This window comes from Cebus imitator, unplaced genomic scaffold (genome assembly GCF_001604975.1).
Source record: "Cebus imitator isolate Cc_AM_T3 unplaced genomic scaffold, Cebus_imitator-1.0 Scaffold208, whole genome shotgun sequence".
NCBI classification, from domain to species: Eukaryota; Metazoa; Chordata; class Mammalia; order Primates; family Cebidae; genus Cebus; species Cebus imitator.
Window position 1 is genome coordinate 1,499,927 of NW_016107523.1, and position 22,614 is coordinate 1,522,540.

Sequence of the window (22,614 nt, forward strand, 5' to 3'; positions counted from 1 at the left end):
TTGGCATAAGTGGACATCCATCGTTTTAAGATGAATAAACACATTTTGTATCACATACAAGTATTAATTAAAAATGGATCATCTATACATTAAATCTAAACTTATAAAATTAAAATATCAAAGACAGCTAACGGATGAACTCTTGAGACCAAAACCATCAACGTGATGTGTTTTCTCTGAGGCAGAGATTTCCTAATCAAGGGGCAGTCTCCCATTAAGATAAGACTGCAAATGACCCATTTGGTCAATCCATGACCAGAGCCCATATAGGGACTGGAGCTATGATAATGAGTCAGGCTCTGTAGGATATAGTAATTGAGATAGTTATACAAAGTCCCCGGGTTTCCAGTCATCAGGAAAGACAGGCTCCTGCTAGCAGAGCTCTACTTGAGGGAGAGGTATTTGAGAGAAGCGGAAATTTCAGAATCAAGAAGAACTGGAAGCTATGTCATGAAACTGAATTACTTAGTATTGAGCATATCAGTTTTATCCCTTATCCAGCCACTGAGAAAAGGAAAGAAGAAATTGTAAACTTGCAGATAAAACGAACACCCAGTAATTAACATAGGAGTAAGATTTTATGCAAAGCTTTTCCTTTTCTCTATTTAATCTTTGATGTTACTAATCTCTAGTCAAAGGGAGTTGCTTTCCAAATATGTGACATTTACATACATATTATATATTATTGATCATATTGTCTATAAATATTATTTATAAATGTGTTTATAAACAATGTTTTTGTTTTTGTTTCTTAATCGAATACCTTTCTCACTAATATATCTCAGCTTAAAAAGGATTTTACAAGTATAATCATTTAATAGAATCCTACCCACCACTGAATCACAGTTTGAGTGAAATGGCAAGGCATTCACATGCTTGAATCTTTCAAACCTCAGGTATGCAGATATTTAGCACAACATTTTTTAAGGCTGTGCTTCATCCAAATTCTAGAGTCTGCTTTTCCTATCCTCAGTCTGAGAGCACTTGAATACATTTTTTTTTCTGTAGTTATCAGTCAATATTCTTTTTGAAAATATATTTTCGTAAAGCACGGTGCTATTTTGTGGAGTATATGCCAAAGTTTGGAACAATGAATAAAACATTAGTTTTCCTGTATCTTGAGTATTAGCTTGAGTATTTTCAATCTGAATTTAAAATGTACTAACTTTGTCATCATCACTAACAGGCTTCTTGATTAACCTGCTAATGCTTTCTAATTTAGAAATTAATGCTTCTTTCCCTATCACTTAAAAAATAATCTGATACAGTTTCTAGAGCATGAGATGTGCTTCAAATCAAGTTTATTTTTGAGAATGTGATCAATAAGAAAAACTTTTTTGCAATACAATAGGAAGCTGAGGCACATTATGCTTAACCTTAGCCAAGGTCACAAAATGAAACAGCCGGGATGCAAACCAAGGAGTCTATTTTTTGCCACTTTAATCAGACTGTCACTTATTGGTTGTATGACCTTGGACTGTATTCTTAACTCACAAGGGAGTGGTGAAGTTTAAATGAAAAACACATAATAAAAGTTCTTGTATATAATTGATGCTTGATAAAAATTAATTATATACCAAACTGGATCTCTTTGGCATAATTTTATAGGGAGAAGAATACTGCCGGCTCTTGTTCCTTGCTATGTGCTTTCTTCCCCTTCAACTAGTGTTCAATATTCAACATTTGTCTTATTCTATATTCAGGGAGTGTAGGCCATGAAAGTGAAACTTTATTCCCCAAAGCCACAATGATCTCTTCATTCATTTACTGGTTTAACAAATATTGATTTGATTTAACAAACATTGATTGATTTAACAAATATAACTACTTCTCAGTCATTGGTAAAAAATCTAAAGAAAGTTCCTGCTCTTGTGGTTCTTATATTCTTACAGGAATATCGATAACAAACGAGGTGATAGTGAAAGTTTGTGACGAGAAATGTAAAGGAAATTGATCAGCGTAAAATAAAGGGAAAGAGAGTGGGCTTCTTAAAATGGGATAGCAAATGCATATCTGAAGAGGTGCCATCTGAGTTAAGACCTAATAGGTGAGAAAGAATAAAAAAGGAAAAAAAAATATTTTCGATATAAGAGCAGCAAACGTAAAGATCAAGAAGTGTAAAATGACCTTTGGTATTTGAGATGCAAAAACAAAACAAGGCCAATGTGTGAAGGTAGCAGAAAAAAGAGAAAGCGGGATTACATTAGAGTGCTTTTAGCTAAGTGTGAAGGATTGTGTCATGCTGTACTTTATAGGGCATGGAAGGTAGTATTTTTAAACACATGTACACAGGAGATTCTATTCAATATTCAAAAAACATACTTTTAATTAACATATACATTTTAATGAAAATCATTGGAGCCTTGTTTTATGTATTCTTCACATCATTGATTGCATTCTCTTTTATAAACGTTATCCTTTATTATCATCATCAGATTTGTGTGTTACATGCTTCTTGAGGCTTGTATTTTTGACTTGCACGTTTCTCCATCATTGCTTCAGATTTGATTATCTTAACTTCAGTGAAGTTCTAAATTGCATTTTTTTCACATTGGAAGTTATTTGTCACCCATGCATACTACTGTATTTATAATTGGGAAGTCCTAATTACAGTGGTGGAAGCCAGAAACTCCAAACTCATATTCAAATCAAATTTCATTAGTACTATCAGAAGCAGAATGTATCTCTGTGATTTGAAAATGCATTAAAGTTTGCTACTTCTTGGTTGTGTGTGTTTCATCAGCATGCCTCCACTAGTGCTTAGAAGAGATATACAAATGCATGATGTTTGGCCACTGGTTTCAGTTTTCATTTAGAATACTACTGAAAACTTTGAATTAGTTCAAGAGAAGTTAATTCGCCATCAGCTACCTTGTAAATTGTTGGTGAAGTTTGTGTGTGATGGTGTTTTGCAAAACACTGAACCCCTTCTTCTGATGTTGCATATGATGCATGGTGCCACCATGACACCACCCCACATAAATGTTTTGTGCTGAGAGAGTGACATCAGTGTTGTATGCCATCTGGTCCAATAGTGTATGTAATGTCCAATATTTCACTGATTTCTTCCCTAGGAATTGTGCAGTGGAGCCATTTTAATTATAAAAAATGACTTCCTGGTAAATTGGTGCCATGTCTACACATGGCAGGCATTCTGCAAATGTTTGATGGGGCATGAATACAAGCAAACCCATAAATTACAATGATGTACCAATTGGGAACAGGTTACGACAAATAATAGATTATACATATTGAGCATTTACTCTGCTTTCATTTTCTCTGTTAGCATCATCCTTAGTTATTTGCAAGACACTAAGATGACTCATTTTATAGATAAAAACTGGGACAAAGGGAAATTAGTGAATTTTACCATAATCCTTTTCCTATTAGTGGTAGGGTCATGATTTGATCAAGTTATGTTTGCCTCAACAGGCTAAGATCTTTTATATGTAGCAAGTACTTTTTTATAATACTTGTTTTAAAAAACCCTGATCATTTTGTACAATTTCTGCATTAAGTTAGTGATCTTTGAGTAATTTGTCCCAGAACTGCCCTTATACCATCAGGCATATTTTCAAATCCCAAAACATAACATAAAGAATAATAATAACCAATTAAATTTGTGTCACATGAAATAAACATCTTTATTCTGGCCTCATTGTTTATTAAGTATAATTTCTAACGCTGTAAACAAGGTGCAGAAATATACTATTTTATGTTAGCAAGGAAGATAAGGGGTGGAGTTATTTCTGAAACTTACTGCAGTTTTTCTAGCAATAGGGGAAAAAAGTCCATTTGCTTAGGTCGAAAACAAAGCATGAAAACCACAGGTGACAATGGGGGAAGCAGAATTAAATGTATTTTGACTCACTGAGTCAAAATACTTCCATCTCAAATGGAAACCTTAATAGTTCTTCCCACAACAGGCATGTCGAGAGAATTGTAAGAAAGTACAAATGTTTTTCTATCTATAATCTCCCATGCTGACTGAGTAGCTTTCATTTGTTAGGTCAAGTTAGTGTCTGTTCTGGTTTTGGAAGATAAATACCAAAATTTTGTTCTAAGGTTTTAAATAGTCAAGGATGTATTTTTAAAATATATTTCAATGTACACAAAATTAGGACAATATTTACAAAATAGACAATTTTGAAATTGTCTTGCCTTTTGAAATCCAAAATGTCTTTACAGAAGTTTTCTGTTGATTAGGGGCACACAGCAGAAATTTGATCTTTGAAAATCTTTTCAACTGAAAGATGTCTTGTTTAAAACTTCTAAAAGTAAGGATTGGCTAAGAATTTTCATTTAACTGACTTTTCCCCACCAGCTTCTGTGCATTTTTTCTCAGACACTCCCAGAATGTTTGGTATTAACACTACAGAGCTTCTGTTCTGATTTAATTCCCAAAAACAAACCCAGTGAAGAGGGCTTTTATGGAAGGCAATTCAAAGAAGCAGGGATATAGTGGCAAGTGGTAAATTGAGAATTTTGAAATTACTTACTCACAACTTCTTTTTCTCTTAGAGTCATTTTTCCATGGGAACAGATCTCTGGGTTCATTTGTTTACCATTGTATTTTTAAAATCAAAAATATAGCCTGACACAAAGTAGTAAATCAATAAATGTTTGTGGAATATATTTTTCTATATGTCATATTTTCAATATGGTACTGCTTTGTTGTCATTGTTGTGGTTGTTGTTGTTGTTCCCCTAAGACAAACTCTTGCTCTGTCTCCCAGGCTGGAGTGCAGTGGCATGATCTTGGCTCACTGCAAATTCCGCCTCCAGGGTTCAAGCGATTCTCCTACCTCAGCCTCCCAAGTAGCTGGGATTATAGGTGTGTGCCACAATGCCCGGCTGATGTTTGTATTTTTAGTATAGATGAGGGTTCACCACCTTGGCCAGGCTGGTATTGAGCTCCTGACCTCAGGTGATCGGCCCACTGTGGCCTCCCAAAGTGTTGGGATGACAGGTGTGAGCCACCATGCCTAGCCACAGTTTTTACAATCACTGTCATTACTTCAGCTACTTCACTGTCATATCATCCAGCTACTTTACTGGATTGGCTGCATGATAAGTTCTATTTGTATAGGTAGGTTTCAGATTTATTGGTTAACAGAAAGCTCAAATAGTTTTCAGTGTATCAGCCTTCTATAAGCACCTGATTTTCCTTTTTGTTATTCCCGGTTATGCTCTAGGTAAGCATTATATGTTTTGAGCTACTCTTTTCTTTTTTTAAAAAAATATATATTTGTGTGTGTGTGTGTGTGTGTGTGTGTGTGTGTGTGTGTGTATTTTTGAGACAGAGTCTTGCTCTATTGCCCAGGCTGGAGTGTTACAACCTCCGCCTCCTGGGCTCCAGTGATTCTCTTGCCTCAGCCTCCCGAATAGCTGGGATTACAGGCACATGCCACCACCCACCACCTCCAGCTAATTTTTTTATTTTTAACAGAGAGGGGGGTTTCATCGTTTTGGCTAGACTGGTCTCAAATTCCTGACCACAGGCGAATCCACCTGCCTTGGCCTCCCAAAGTGCTGGGATTATAGGCATGAGCCACTGCGCCTGGCCTGAGCCACTGTTTTCTGCTTGTAACAAGATGATGGTGATAGTTTTCTGCTTGCTACACCATAAGCATTTTGAAAAGCATAATTGAATGTTCAAAAGATAAAATTGTTTTGTGTTTGTCATGGATAAATATAGGCCATTACTTTTTATCATTATTATGAAATTCAATCATCTTTATCAATGTAAATTATTTTCATTATGATATTTTACAGTCCTTTAATGAGAAGCATTGTTATTAAATGATAAAGGCAACTATTTGTATCAGCGAATGAAGTGCTAAAAATGGATTAATTAAGGAGTACTTAATTTAGCTAACACAGAACATATCTTGCAGAATGTTAAAAAATTTAACATGGGAGGAATTGTGCAAATAATTTTTTAATTAAAATGTTGCATATCATTGTATGTAGTAACTTGTTAGTAGAAAATGAATTTACAATGCAGTGCTGAATGCAAAATAGAAAATATTAAAGATAACAATATAATGCTTTAATAAATTATATTCATGATACAGTCTGCAACTTAACTCCAGCATTTAGATATCAGATAGCATTATACCATAAATCTCTTCATTTGCAAATCTCAATTACCCACTTTACTTCCAGCACTGTGTCCTTTAGACTATCATATCTGTGAATTTGGTTATTTTTTACAACCACAGGTTTTGGTTGTGCCAACATATATGTCTATTTTCCTATTTTGAGCATTCTAACTATGGCTAGTTTATGACCACAAATATCTTATTCCCAGTTTATCCATTCCTTTTCTTCTCGTGAATTTATTTAGTTTTGCCTCCGAATACAAACTCTGGAGGGGGGGGGGTTATGCTCATCACGGTTTCTAAATGACATCCTCCCACTTTTTTTGTTGTTGTTTAATAAAACTCTTAAAAGACTGACCAACTAAAGCTTTGTGAGTGCGCATTTATACCTGCTAGCTTTGAAATCTTGCTTGTTTCTCATTACACATGCTATGCATTATCATCCAGTATTTCAATTCCTGCCTGTCCCTTGGCAGAAACTTGGCCTGAAATTTAGGAGGCGGAGCCTCTTCTTTAGATTTCCCAGTGGCGTTTCAAGGTTACACCTGGCAACTGACTAATCGGACTTTCCTGAGGTTGACTGCCCAAGCTGAGTTTTGTTGAAGGTACTGCTTTCATCAAACTCATTCACGTTGACCGTTTTTGGAATGAGGGCATGTTGAAAGCAAACTTTGTGTAACTTTGCTTTTATTGTTTCTTTATTGTCATTGCAGATACTTTTATTACAACATGGAATATATTTATTACAAAATTAGTATGTGTTGAATAAAGAGTTTGGAAAATATAGATAGAAGGAAATTTTCAAAGAGAATTGTTTTCAATCCCACAAGTACATCCACTTCAGTGATGTCCTGAAGTATGTTTCCCAAAATGTTTTCCCAAAATTGTTCTACATAAATTATAAACCCTGCTCTTTTAATGTTACATTGTAAGGTATTGACTTTAATATAGTGCCAAATAGCCTTCAAAAGGAACATTTTGACTGGTATTATAATATTCTTACACAGTTATATATTCAGTGATTCTGCAAGTCTCTATTAAGTTATTTGGATTGGTCTGACATTTTCCTTTTTGTATGAAGTAAATATTTTTGTGTTGTAAATACTGTTTAAATTTTATATCATATTTACATATATCTCTGTTTAAATTTCTGATAATTTGCTTGTGGCAGGACCCTAAAGGAAAATTAATGGTTTATTGCATATGATTGATTTTAAAGTTTCGAAAGACACTGCCAAAATATTTTTCATAAGGTTAGAAACAACTGATACTCTTCAAGCTAAGTAGGTGTTTGGCCAAATCATTGAAGCCTCTGCAGCATAGATTATTATTCTTTTGTAATTCTTTGCAAATTTTGTGGGCAAAGGGACATAATTAAAACCCCACATCTCTAATTTGCATTTTGATGGTTCATTTTTATGTATATTTAGTCTTATTATACCTCACTTGTTAGAAATATAAATCACTCACTACTACTAAAGAAAATGGAGATCATGTTTGGTAATTGAACCATATTAATTACAAGATAACTATTTGAATAATGACTTTCAGATACTTGGTCTTCAAATATACCAAGATCTAAGAGAATGAGGTTGAGGTACTGGGGCAGTGTAGTGCAATGACTGGGTTCTTATGATTTTGACTAGCTTTTGAGCTTGCCATCAAGCCACCGTGAGATTCAACTTCTTTATTTGAAAAATGATCACATTTCACTAAATGATTTATTTGTTCCATTATGGCCTCAATATGAAACATTTATCAGAAATGGTGTTACTGTTCATAAAGTAAAAATTCTAGCAGTATTATGAGTTCTCACCATTTTCATTCTGAGACTGCTTCAAAAATTGGATAAGCAATTATTAAAATTCTGTGTCAATAAACATTTTATGTAGTAGAGTCTTAGTGCAAAATTACTTTCATATAATTGTAAGTTCTTATTTTGGGGATTCAGCCACTTCTCTCATTTCATACAATGTTAATGTCTTGTAATAAAAAATTATAAATCACATCCCATCATTTTCATATTCCTCAAATACACTGTTGCTTTGTAGTCACTGTCTTACATAATTCTCATCAATTTCTATGGCTTTAACTGTTCTCTGCATTCAGTTTATTAACAAATACTTAGGTGATCACACTGTGTCAGGAATTGGCTTTAGTGCAGTTATTATAAATGAGAATTACCATGAAATTCTTTTTGATTTCTAATAAAAAGCACTGTTTATAATTATTTATGGGGTGGCTCATCTGCTGTATACTCATAATCTAACATAGTCTAAGCATATTCTATAGCACATAGTAATCACTTAGTAAATACGGAGTAAGTGATAAATGGTTTTTCTAAGTAAATTCTTCTTCTGGCTACCTCTTAATAATATGCAAATGGTTTCCTACAACTAGGTTTGTGTTTGTGTTAATGATAGAAACAGCAGAAATATACAGCAACAGTATAAAGGTTTGACAAAGTTTGCAGTTTTTCTAAACATTGGATGTGAGCTTGATAACGTCTTACATAAGAGCGATTGCTGTTGGTCAACCACAGTCTCTGAAAGCAGAGTATTCTTAAGTTTTGGGGGAAATCAGAGGTCCGGCAATCTGAGAACATTTCAAATTGGGAGTAGGATGATCTCAGCTTTAGAAGCATGGTAACTCAGGTAAGACCACTGTTAATTAGTTTGAATTCAGAATTATGTTCGTCGAAGTGAATCCACTCTGATTGGCAAACTTTCAGAAGGGAGAGTTTGCTGCTGGTTGGCTGGCGCAAGCATGATAACAATCAGAGAGGCAACTAGTTGTTAATAAGTAGGGTAGATCGAAACTTTTGTTGGTGTCTACTTGTTACCATGGCTGCAGAACAGTTTCCTCCTTCATCCTCTTCCTTCTTCGTTTTGTTCTCAGTTTATTAATCTTTATATCCTCAGGCTATAGCACATAATTTTGTATATAGGCATTTCCAAAGACTGTGGATTAAATGATTTGAAAATTGAATGAAGTTATTTTGAGTCTCTTAGAAATTTTGTCTACATTCCCTCATTTTCATATCCCCCATACACAGTTCTACCTTAGTTCTCTAACATTTTCTATCTGGATTACAGTCCTAGCCTCCTATGTCTCTCAAGCTTTCTCCATCAATCCATTTTGTACTTAAAGATTTTACTTTAATAAAATTTTGATGGTGTGACCCTCTTGTTGAAAAGTAGTTACTCTCCAACCTACTGAATGAGGGCCGAATTTTCTAGTTTGCTATTGATGATCCCTCAGAGTTCTACATACAGTCTACCAGTTTCATCTTAGTTTTCACTGCGCTCCTCTCTGTGGCTACGACACACAAAGCCACTGTTCCCAAGACATGGCTAATGTGTCCCTACCTCTGCACATTTACTCAAGATATTCCCATTGCCTAGAATACTCTTCCCCATTCCCTCATTTCCAGCTATTAAAAATTCCTATGCATAATCATTTCATTTTCCTATTCAAAAAGAATCACTTGATCCTCCAATATTATATTATTTTTAAAATCTGAACATGTTAAACACTGGTTGTGCCAATTAGAGGAATACATTTAAATTCTGTTCAGCAATGCGATTATTTTGTACTTATTATTTGGTTATTTTCTTACTCCATATCGGAAGCAGAATTCATGGATTCTCTATCTTTTAAATCTCCTGCATAATCTACTAAAATATTTTGAATATAATAGATTTCTTGAAAATGTATGCTGACGAAATTAAAAATATTTCAGAAGGCCTGAGTTCCTTTCTTAAAAAACACTGATTTCTATCTGCTGGCAGTTTTGAGTTCCACATGATCGCAGAAGTGGGATAGTAATAGTTTGGGGCAAAATGTCAATAGTTCGGTTGAGTAAGTGCATATTTATTGTAATGACTGACATTTATGAATAGTTGTATTCAGTCCTCATGTTTTATGGAAATAAAATTTGTTACAATGTTTGACATTTTCTTGGGGCAATAAAAGGAATGCTTGGCCAATTTTTCACCTTTTTTTTTTTTTTTTTTTTTTTTTTTTTTTTTTTTTTTTTTTTTTTTACTTTGTATCATGGCATATATTTGAGGCCAAACCTACATGCATATGCCTCTGTATAACATTGCAGTGAATAGGCTCAGGCTCAACTCTTTATTTCAGTGTTTTCTCACATCAGGTTTTTATTTAATATTACTAAAAATGAAAGAGTTCTAAGTTATGCAAATCACAGGTAAAACTGACTAGTTACTAGTGAGAAGAAAGAACGTTTTCTAGAATTTTAAGGTATGGTAAAGTTATAGTATCTACCATCTAAGAAACAATTGGTCAAATATTTTAAAAAATAATTATCAAATGAACTGGCGATTTCTAGGCTCAGAATTCCAAAGCTAAGTCAGTAAGATTATTAAGAATGGCAGTGTCTATCGCATATAAGAGTACCAACCCATATGAATGCTGAGGTTGTATCATTATGGAATCCTCATGGCTAAATAGCACCCTCATTTATCCGCAGATTATTTACTATGCAACATGACATTGAGTGCCATAATTCTGGGAGTGTACCGATTTCTAATATTGTTTATACATGTTTAGTATTAAACATTGAATCTTATTTAGTTCTTCTTTAAAAAGTATTTGCAAAACTTACTTTGACCCTCTATTGGTTAAAAATTAAAGTATAATAAGTTGAGCGTATGTGTTGTGTAAGTTTGCACCTCTCAGCCTTGTGCATTGAAAAGTCCAGTAAATATCATTTGAAAAAAATGAAGAGAACAGTAAAATGGGAGATGATGTAACAGCCTGTTTGTAATTAACGTTTTTGGCCCTTATTCAAAATGTAGCAGGCTTAGCAGTTTCAGCAGCACTTGGGAGATTATTGGAAATGAAGAGCTCCAGGCTCCACCTCAGACCTATTGAATCAAGATTCTGTAGTTTTAAAATGTTCCCAGGTGATTCATATGCACATTAAAAATTGGGAAGCACTGTATTATTCTATGGATAGAAGTAGACCAAGGAACATTAGTTAATTTTTCCCTCTCCTGTAACTCGTTAAAAATACTTTAAAAATAATTGTTCTGATTAATCATGGTCCTGATACTTGCAAAAGAATTGATGAGGTCACTTGTTCAATCTCCTTTTGTGCTAATGGACTTGAGACTTGACTCGGCTTTTTCACTTACAATCATAACACCTGATCAGAATATACATATTTCATACAGATCTCTTAATAGTAGTTAAGCTAAGGTGAATTTATGGCAAGTAAAATGCGTTGCCACATTGCCTTGACCTGCTGCCAAGATTTGTGTTTATCTTTTGTTTTTGATTTTTATATTAATTCATTATTAAAAAACAAAAATTATATATATTTATCATGTACAATATGATTTGAAATATGTATACATTCTGTAATGGTTGAATTGAACTACTAATTAACATGCATTACTCTCACGTTTTATGGTGAATGCACTTAGTATCTACTCTTGCAGCAATTTTTAGGAATAAAATATTAACTAGATTGTACAGTAGATCTCGTGAACTTATTTTTCCTATCTGAAATTTGGTGTCCTTTGACCAGCATCTTCCCAATTTCCACCCTGCAGCCCCTGGTAACCACCTTCTACCCTCTGCTTCCATGAATTCAACTTTTTAGATTCCACGTATAAGTGAGATCATGTGGTACTTGTCTTTCTATGTCTCGCTTATTACACATGTCTCAATGACAGAATTTCCTTTTTTTAAAAAAGGAGAAAAAGGATGACAATGAAATGCTATGTCGATAGCATTTTATTGTCAGGACTTATGTTTTAATACTTCTAGTACTAATGACGCACTTCATATAAAGGATTATTTTACATCTTGGTTCACTGGAATGAGTGCAGTAAGTAAATTGTAATGCCAAGTAGCAAAAGAATCTTTTTAAGGAGCTGCCACTCTATATGTGTTATTACAAATGATTATTGACTTTAAATGCTGGGTTTCATTCACTCTGGATGTGGCAAAGGACGTGAATTAGATCAACTTAATATGCAGGGCTTTTAAATTTATCTCTAATGTCTAAGAAGGAAAGTGACATTCTACTTTAACAGATGTACCATAATGTAAACAAATAATTTCTTTAACAAATTTTAAAGGAATAATAAAATTAACAAATTTAAAGGAATATTAAAAATCATTATATGATATTTTTCTGTTTAATTTATATTGTGGATTCATGACTCATTTCAGCACAGAGACATATTTAGCTCTCTGCATACTTTAATGTCAGCAAGATTCAATTAAAAGGTATAGGGTTTCTTTACTGAGAAGCAAAGCATTAAGCCATTTTGTGTAATTGTTTAATTACCAGTGCACCATTTTAATTGACAGGTTAATATAAATTTCCATGAAAAGGAAAATTTAATCTTTTATTTTTGTTTCTTATCAAATGAAAAATACTCTGTTAGATGGGCTATTTTAGCAATTTGACTTAGGAAAATGTATTATGGAATGAAGTTTTTATATGAACGAGGAAAAGAAATTAACTTCAGTGCTCACATCATTGGTCTGCCAAATTGGAAAGACGTTTTTGGCCTGATTATCATGTTCTAATTAGTCTCTGGAGGACATTCATGGACAATTTGGTGTTCATTAATCTATCGTGTTCCTGTAACATTGATTTGTTCATTATCCTTTTAGAGTCTCAAATATAGAAACCAAAAATTGATGTGTAGTGTTAATGTGCTTACAGATGTTGCTACCACTTATCCAGATAAGAAGTCCATCTTAATGTACATCACATCACTCTTCCAAGTTTTGCCTCAACAAGTGAGCATTGAAGCCATCCAGGAAGTGGAAATGTTGCCAAGGCCACCTAAAGTGACTAAAGAAGAACATTATCAGTTACATCATCAAATGCACTATTCTCAACAGGTAAAGTATCTAAAGGACAGCTAATATCAAAGTTGTTATTTATATGCATTTTTAGTTATGTACTATATATATAACAGGTATATATGTACACATATATCTGCATCTGTGCGTGTATATATATAACAGATTTATATATATATAACAGATTTGTTATATATATATTGTACATGTATATTTTACGTGTGTATGTGTATACACACACAGACACACAAACACAAAGCCTAATGTATGTATATATGCAGAAAGAGAGGCTGTGTAAACCTTTTCAATTTTGCTTCATGGACTACAATATTCTTTTCAAAACATATTTAAAAAATACTATGGATATGTGCCATATAGGAATGTACAACATAAACTATTGCATTTTCATTGTGTAACACACAATGAAATGAAAGGCAAACTTAAGTACATATTAAACTCTCAAATCTTTATCAACTAGAACAAAGAGCTAGAGCAAGATTAAAGACAAGTGCTGTTTTTAATAATTAAAAATACTTCATGAAAATATGTACAAAATCAACAAGTTTTGATTATTTGGGGTAACAATTTTGAAAATAGAAAAGTGGTTTAAAATATTACAAATAAACACGAAAGAAAAACATATGATGAAATTGTTCATTATCTAATGGCATAGAATTCAGTGGGATTCTTCCAGCACATTGGCTTGTTCTTGCTCTCAGCAGTGGGTAGTTTGGATGTTTTCCTACACTTTCTTAGGCACATACAATAGTGAAAAAAACCTTTAGCAACATTCCTGCTGAATGTGTAGAAAGCTCTTAGGCCAAACTCCCTCACTTGACTGAGCTAGCTCTTTATTAGCTTATGAAATCTTCAGTCCTTTGCAGTGTATGGACCTGATGAATTCTGGTTTTACTTACTTTGGATTTAGAGAAAATTGCTTTTTGATGCCTGTTTTTGCCGGATTGAAGAGCATGATCACATGTAAATGTTGGAGTTGTGTCTTTATGGAATCCTCATGGTTAAATAGCACCCTCATCTCTTCCTGGATCATTTACTATCCAACATGACATTAAGTGCCATAATTCTGGGAGTGTACCAATTTCTAATATCATTTATACATCTTTAGTATTAAACATTGCATCTCATCATTTCCATTTAATGTTCTGTTTTCTACTATGTTGGAAAGTAGTTCTTTTGGGTTACTTACGGTTTTCCCTCCCTCTCTGTCTACTCCCCCAAACCCTTCTCTGCAGATCACAGTCAGTCTAGCACAGGGCTATGAGAGAACTACTTCCTCTCCAAAGCCTCGGTTCAAGAGTTATGCCTTCACACAGGCTGCTTATGTCGCCACCTCTGACCCTACACGGAGCCCATTTCCTGCACAGGTCTGTCAACAGTTACCAAGATAATCTAGCACTGCTTTTACTTGCTTGACTCTTTCAGTGCCTTTTATCTCCCCGTGAAGAGCAATTTTATTTTTCCCCATTTTATTGATTCCCTCATATGATTCTGCTTTGTTATTGAGACTTCTCTAGGTTTACTATATGATGATTTTTCATAAATATGAATTCCCATAGTAATACCCATAATAATTTCTACTTTCCTTATATAATAACCTCTATGATTTTCTTTTACAAAGGCTATTAATGGTTATAAAAACGTGAATCTCATTAAAAGGTTTATATATGTATCTTCAAGATGTGGGCAAATAGGTGAAAATTACTGATTATGCTATTTAGGGACATCTTTCTAGATATACATAAAGGAAATATATACTCCAAGTGGATTATTTGATATATTCATTTTAAAATATATATTCTGTGTGAGAAAAATATTACTGCAAGATTCTTCATATGCTCTCCTTTAATTTTGCTAATTTAAGCTTGTATATAGCAGGCTCTGTAGTACTTACAAGAAAAAGTCAGAATCAAACCAGGTCATATGCTAGGCAATGTTTAGTATTTTTCTATATGAGGAAACCTCTCAGTGGAGTTTTCCATCCTTGCAATATTGTATGGAACCCAACATACAAGAGGTAGCCTTGTAGATGTTTCCAGATGGGAATGAAATGTGCTAGGATTGCTAGATTTGCAAAAATTACTTTTTAACAAAAACGCTTTATTTATTTCAGTCAATGGATCCAATTTGAAATGTTCTAGAGGGATGTGATTTTTATCAAAACTACACTATGAATGGGAGTTTACAAACGATAGACCTGATCCTACTGGCTAAAAATTATGTACATTTTGGGAGACTTGTTGCTTTATTTTAAGATAGTAGTGTGCATTTAATTGGTAATTTATTTGGCCGTCGATTAATGCAATAGCTGAAAATTCTAAACTCCGAAGGGTTATAACCTCCATCCTTGGCTAGTTTACTTGCAAAGCTCTCTTCTCACTCCCTCTCATTCTGGATCTTGACTCCCCATGGACTCTCTAGATTCTTTTCATCACCACTCCCCACAGTGAAACCAGCAAGACTTAGGAATAAGTGTCACCTCCTAAAACTGAGGAGCATAACGCAAGCAAATAATATAAGGATTTTTTCGCCCTCTCATTATCACTTTATGGAGCTGCCTTTTCTAGGTTTTCTCAATGCCTATGCTGGTAGCACGTTTTCACCTCATTACCACCTCATTAAGGCATTGCTCAGGTATGACTTTTTAATGAAGTAATTGCAAATGGACTTACATCCTACTAGACTCTAGTTGTTCATTCTACCTTTGTGTAAATATTATCAAATATGTGATGTCATAAATTACAGATAATTCAACAAATTCACTTATCTGTTTTGTTTACCATAAGCAATTTAAATAAATGGAACGTTTATCCTGCAGAAAAGAAGCAGCACAAATCACAAGAGATGGGGGATGGTATATTCTGACGATTACTAAAGGAAGCATAGCCGAAGATGATGTTACATGTAGTTAGATTTGATAAGTTTATACTTTAATTATTCACACTAAGAAAATTTTTTCAAAAGTATCAAAAGGACTGAGCTTACACTGCCCCTATAGGCTGTATCTGCTCTACTTCAAATGAACTCAAGACAGGCTAGATTTGATTCCATCAGAATGTTATATTGAAGTGTTTACTTGTTGATCTACAGAGAAAAATGAAGTTTTCTGTAAGAGAAGAGAACCATGCAGTTGACTGTCCCTTACAGAAAACACCTGCATGCCCCTACTCCCCAAACACACCACTCTACTTTAACTGTTCATTTACTTATTCCACAAATACGTATTCTTAGTCACAGAGCCAAATGGCTTTTATTTAACTCTCCTAACTTTCTACCACTGATGACAGATTTTTCTCAGAACCTCTACACTCAGCAGGTTCTTCCTCTCTGACTATTCTGTGTCTTTCATTATCTGGCTCTTTCTGCTCTTCCAATTTCCTTGGCTTATTAATCTCATGGGAGATCTCTTGGCCTTCTTACCTGTGTACTTGTTCTCTTATCAAGGTACTTTAATCTCCTGGCTTCAATCTGTATGCAAATGATCATTGTATCTATGTCTTCACCACTTCCAATCTTTCTTGAGTTATGACCATGTTTCTAACTCATTTTCAACTCTGTAGTATGTTTCTATACCTTGATATCCACTAATATCTCAAACCTAGTGTCTCTGAGTGAACTTTATTGCTAAGTTTCTTGCCCATTTTTTAAATGTTAGTCACAGCCCTAATAATATCATTCACAAATTTTTTCGCTTTCTTTTGCCTGTATAACAAGGCTACTCTCCTAAACTGCCTCAAAAAGATTTCTGATATATTAATAATTTATATTTATGCTCATTACACATGTATTTCATGTTTTCTTCAACCCAATTAAGTCGCTTGTTCTCCTATACAGGTTTCCAGAAGTTTTCCATGTTAGCTTTTATGCTTCCCTTAGCTTGGAGTACTTCTGTATCTGTTTGAAATTGGCCAACTTAATTCGTATTTCTAGACCTAATTAGTAAGTGGCAGAACCTGAATTCAAATTCACATTTATCCAACTCCACGCCCATGCTCATTATACTAGAGTGACACTGCATTTTCTCTACTGTGATTCTTGTATATTGGGTTACTCTCACATAGAGCAGTATTCATTCATTCAGTTATTTAGCACTTGTTTTTGAATCACCTACTGTATGCCAGGTACTATTATTGGACCACGTGACACATAAATAAACACACAAAACAATCTGTGTCCACATTTATTCTAATTTTATTATCCTCTTGATCTCTTCCCTCTTGCCATATGTTTTTAACTCATTTAGTAAGTGGTAAGGCCAGTTGTGGTGGCTCACACCTGTAATCCCAGCACTTTGGGAGGCCAAGATGAGAGGATCACCTAAGGTCAGGAGTTCAAGACCAGCCGGACCAACACGGTGAAACCTCATCCTACTAACAATACAAAATTCGCTGGGTGTGGTGGCACACGCCCTGCAATCCCAGCTACTTGGGAGGCTGAGGCAGAATTGCTTCAACCCGGGAGGTGGAGGTTGCAGTGAGTTGAGATCATGCCATTGCACTCCAGCCTGGGCAACATGGGTGAAACTCAGTGTCAAAAATAAATAAATAAAAATAAATAAATGGTGTGATAGGAGCATTTTAATTTTATCTGTGAGCTTTTCTGTTTCATGATCTTGAGGATAGCATATCTGGGAGCAGAACTGGAAGCCAATATTTCATCAGAGTCATTTCTCACCTGATGCAGTGCACCTGACTTACGAAAAAATTAGAGAAACTGAGAATTACCATGAGGTTTTTCACTTAAGAAACTGACAAAACATAATTGCCACAAACCAAGATGGAAGAGACTGTAGAAGGAACAGGTTTGGGAGTAAACATTAGAATTTTAGTTTTGAACATACTAATCTTGACATAACTATGAGGCTTTGAATGCATGTGAAGACGGGGGTCTAAGATCAGAGTTGAGGGTAATAATAGTATTTAAATCCTTTGGCCTGGATAAGATTATGAAGAAAAAATGTGTAGACAGATAAGAGATCTCCAGATTAATATATGATGAGGCATCAGCAAAGGGGTTGAAAAGGGCAGCTAGAAATAAGAGCAAATGGAGAAGATAAATGTGGTTTTCTGGAATCCAGAGGAACGTGTTTTCAGGGAAAAGAAGACATCTAACTATATTAAATATTGCTGATTAGTTCAAATAACATAGTTGAAAATTATTCAATGAATTTAGCAAAACATCAGTAGAGTAAGACATCTGGGAAATCCTAATATATAGCAGTTATTATAATGGAATTACTAACATCCCTATTCACTCTTAAAACGTTCCCGTTTTGACCAATAAGTTATACGCTCACTCTAGCTTATATCCACTTTAATAAGAACAAATTCAGTGGGGTGTGTGTGTGTGTGTGTGTGTGTTTGGAGTTGTTTCTGGTTAGAGTAGGTTCAAATGACAGTAAACGTGAAGGCTACCTGCATTTTAACACTTTAAAAAAACAAAAACAAAAAACTACACTGAGCGCTGGGCACGGTGGCTCATGCTTATAATCCTGGCACTTTGGGAGGCTGAAGCAGGCAGATCATTTGAGGCCAGCAGTTTGAGACCAGCCTGGCCAACATAGCAAAACCCTGTCTCTAATAAAAACAAAAATTAACTGGATGTGGTGGTGCACACCTGTAATCCCAGCTACTTGGGAAGCTGAGGCATGAGAATTGCTCAGAGCTGGGAGGTGGACGTTGCAGTGAGCTGAGATCAGCCACTGCACTCCAGCCTGGGCAAGACTCTATCTGAAAACACTACATTGAAGAGTTGATGGGCACAGGAACAAAAACATACTTCTTTTAAATTAACCCACCCTGATAACTAATCATGTGCCTATGTGTTAGTTTTTTATTTCTGATGCAACAGATACAAAGCTAGAGGCCTTAAACAACACATACTTATTATTTTACATTTCTGTAGTCCAGATATGTAAAACAGGTCTCTTTGGGCTAAAATTAATGTATCAGCCAGGCTGCCTTTCTTTTGGAGCCTGTAGGGGAAAACCATTTCCCTGCGTTTTCTAGAGGCTGACCACATTCATTGGCTCCTGGCCCTCTTTCAAATTCAAAGCTAAGAAGGGCAAATTGAGTCTTTCTCCTGTGACATCACTCTAACCTACTCTTGTACCTCCCACTTCTACTTTGAAGACCCTTCACTATTACTTACTTGCTATGTGACCTGGAGAGAGGTTCTTGAACTCTGGGCCTCAGTTTCCTCATGTGTATTATTAAAACTATTTGTAACTCATAGCGCTATTAGGAGCGTTAAGTGAGATGAATTACCTAAAGAACATTCCATGGTATAAGCACATTGTAAGTTTTCAAAAAAAAAAACAAAAAGAACCCACCAACCAATATCATGATTACTACTTTAAATACATCCAGGGTTAGATAAGATTTTATGGTCTGATAGAAGTGTTAATAAAAATATAAAAAATTCTATGAGAAGATACAGCCTGGGTCCTCGGTTCTGATGTATAAGCAAACTCACAACCTGTATAGAGTTTGGCAAGTTAATATACTGAGTAAAAGATTCTAAGGAAAGGGATATCCTTTTAGTTCTACAGCTGCTGAGGAACAATCTTGGAACCATACAGAGTGGAACATAATAATGCCTTTTATAAAGCAGAAAAAAAGAGCACTTCTAGTGATTTTACATCCAGCAATCCTGTGTTGGGAGGGATGAGGGAGAGGAGATTTTTCACTCTATCTCTGCAGTTGCCCCCACCCCCAATACAACTGTCCCTCAGACTTTACACAGATTGTAGAAAATAATTTACAAACAGGACATAAAGCCAGCCAGTTGGGGGCACTACTTAAAGTACCATTGATTTGCTTCGAGGAAGCCTTTATACAATCAGATGTGACAGAACGAGTGACCCAGAAACAGAATTGTTAGGTTTTAGCTCAACTCCATAGATTGGTACACTGAAGACTTCTGAGTATAATTTTAAAACTGGAAGGAACCTTAAAGTGATTATATGTGATGATGTTATTTTCAACAAATACAGCCTTACCCTTTAACTTCTTTCAAAATCGTATTTTATTGTGGTAAGAACACGTAACATGGGATTCACATTCTTAACTAACTTTTAAGTGTAAAACACAGCATTGTTCACTACAGGCACAAGTAGTGTAACAGATCTTGAGAATTTTCTCATCTTTCATAACTGAACCTTTGGTAATGTGCAACTTCCCATTTCCGCCTCTCCAAAGCCTCTAGCAACTACTATTTCACTCTCTGATTTGGTCAGCGTGATTATTATACATACCTCTTTTAAGTAGAATCATGGAGTATTTGTCCTTTGTGACTGTCTTATTTCTCTTCCCATAATGTCCTCAGGGTTCATCCATGTTGTAATGTGGCAGGATCTCTTTCTTTTTGAATATTAATAATAATCCCTTGTATGTATATACCACATTTTCTTTATCTCTGCATCCATCAATGACATTGAGGATGTTTCCACATCTTGGCTATTGTGAATAGTGTTGCAGTGAACATGAGAGCGCAGGTATATCTTCAAGATCCTGATTTCAGTTCTTTTGGATAAGTATCCAGAAGTAAGATTGCTAGATCATGTGGGAGTTCTGTTTTTGATTTTTTGAGGAACCACCATATTATTTTCCATAATAGTCATGCCATTCTTCCCTTCACCAAGAGAGTATGGTAGTTTCAATTTTTCCACATTATTACTAATAATTTTTTAATAGTAGCCATCTAACAGGTATAATTCTGCTTTTCATTTACATTTCCCTGATAATTCATAATGTTGAACATATTTTCATATGCCTATCTACTGTTTGCGTGTTGTCTTTGGAGAAATGTCTATTCAGGCCTTTAGCCCATTTTTAATTGGGTTTTTAGGGTTTTTGCCAATGAGTTGTAGGATTTCTTTATGTATTTTAGAAAATAGCCACTTGTGAATATCATAAGGTCCTCAGGTCTGACTACAAAGTCTTATCTAACCCTTGATGTATTTAAAATAGTGATCATGATATTGGTGGCTGTTTTCTTGATAACTTTGAATGTAGATATACCATGAAATACTCTTTACATAACTCACTTTATTTAACCTTGTTAATAGTTCTGAGTTAGAAATAATTCTCATAATATATATATATGATTTATATTTTTCCCATTCCATAGATTGCCTTTTCACAGTGTTGATTGTTTCCTTTTTTGAACAGAAGCTTTTTAGTTTTATGTAGTCTCAGTTGGTTTTTTTTTTTGTTTGTTTGTTTGTTTTTGTTGCTTGTGCTTTTGGTGTCATATCCATGAAATAATTTCCAGGATGAATGTCACAAGATTTTTCCAATGTTTTCTTCTAGGAGTTTTATGAATTGAGGTTTTACGTTTACGTATTTTGTCCATTTGGACTTGATATTTACATATGGCATAAGATAAGCATCCGGTTTCATTCTTTCTGCATGTGGATATCCAGTTTTTACAGCACCATTTGTTAAAGAGATTATCTTTTCCTCCTTGTGTATTCTTGGCTCTTTTGTGGAACGTCATAACCATATATATGTAGATTTATTTCTGGGCTCTCTATTCTGTTCCATTGGTCTATATATCTGTCTTCATGACAATACAATTTATTTTTAATTACTGTAGCTTTGTAGTATATTTTGAAATCAAGAACTATGATACCTCCAATTTTGTACTTCTTTCTCAAGGTTGATTTAGCCATTTGGGATTCTTTGTGGTTCAATATGATTTCAGAAATTTTCTCTCTGTGTGTGAAAAAATGCCATTGAGATTTTGATAGAGATTATATTAGTTATGTAAATTGCTGTGAATATAATGACAATTTCAAGTCCTCCAATCCATGAATGTAGGATGTCTTTCCATTTGATTTTGTCTTCTTTAATTTCTTTCATCAATGTTTTGTAGTTTTCAGTGCATACTCTTTGACTTCCTTAGTTAAGTTTATCACTGTGTTCTTTTGTGTGCTAAAGTGTGTGCTATTATAATGTAATTTGTTTCCTAATTTCCTTTTCATTATTAGTGCAAAGAAACTCAACTAATTTTTGTATGATGATATTGTATCTTACAAGTTGCCTGATTTTTAAATTGGTTCTCGTGTTTTTAATGGATTCTAGGGATTTCTATTCATAAGTTTTGTCATCTGCAAATAGGAATAATATTCTTCATTTCTGATTTATATGCCTTTAATTTATTTTTCTTGCCTAATTATTCTCGCAAAAACTTCCAGTATTGTGGTCAATAGAAGTGACAAGAATGGGCATACTTACCTTGTTCCTCCTCTTCCTGATTTCATAGGAAATGCTTTCAGTACTCAGTTGTTATGATGTGAGCTGTGATCTTTTTATATATTCCTTTTATTATATTCAAAAAATTTCCTTCTATTCATAGTTTGTTCAGAGTTTAATTTTTTTTAAAAAATAATGAAAATGTGTTGAATTTTGTTGAACAAGATTTCAGCATCTAATGGAATGATTATGTGACTTCTTATTTATTCTGTTAACGTGGTGTATGATACTCACTGATTTTCATGTTGAACCATCCTTGTATCCTGAGGATAAATCTCACTTGGTCATGGTGTATGGACCTCTTAATGTGCTGTTAAAGTTTGCAGGAATTTTGTTGAGAATTTTGCCTCTATACCCATCAAGGATATGGACCTGCAGTTTTCT

At 34.4% G+C, this 22,614-nt stretch overlaps 1 protein-coding gene across 7 annotated transcripts in view; it reads left to right on the forward strand.

Annotated features, from left to right (window-relative positions):
• Positions 1 to 22,614, forward strand: part of DMD (dystrophin) — a 2,133,401-nt gene that overhangs the window by 500,737 nt on the left and 1,610,050 nt on the right. For all 7 annotated transcript variants that reach the window (XM_017548497.2, XM_037745683.1, XM_037745686.1 and 4 more), the window contains exons 8-9: positions 12,813 to 12,994; positions 14,209 to 14,340. In XM_017548497.2, the coding sequence (XP_017403986.1) occupies positions 12,813 to 12,994; positions 14,209 to 14,340 (314 nt within the window). The remainder of the gene's footprint in view (positions 1 to 12,812; positions 12,995 to 14,208; positions 14,341 to 22,614) is intronic.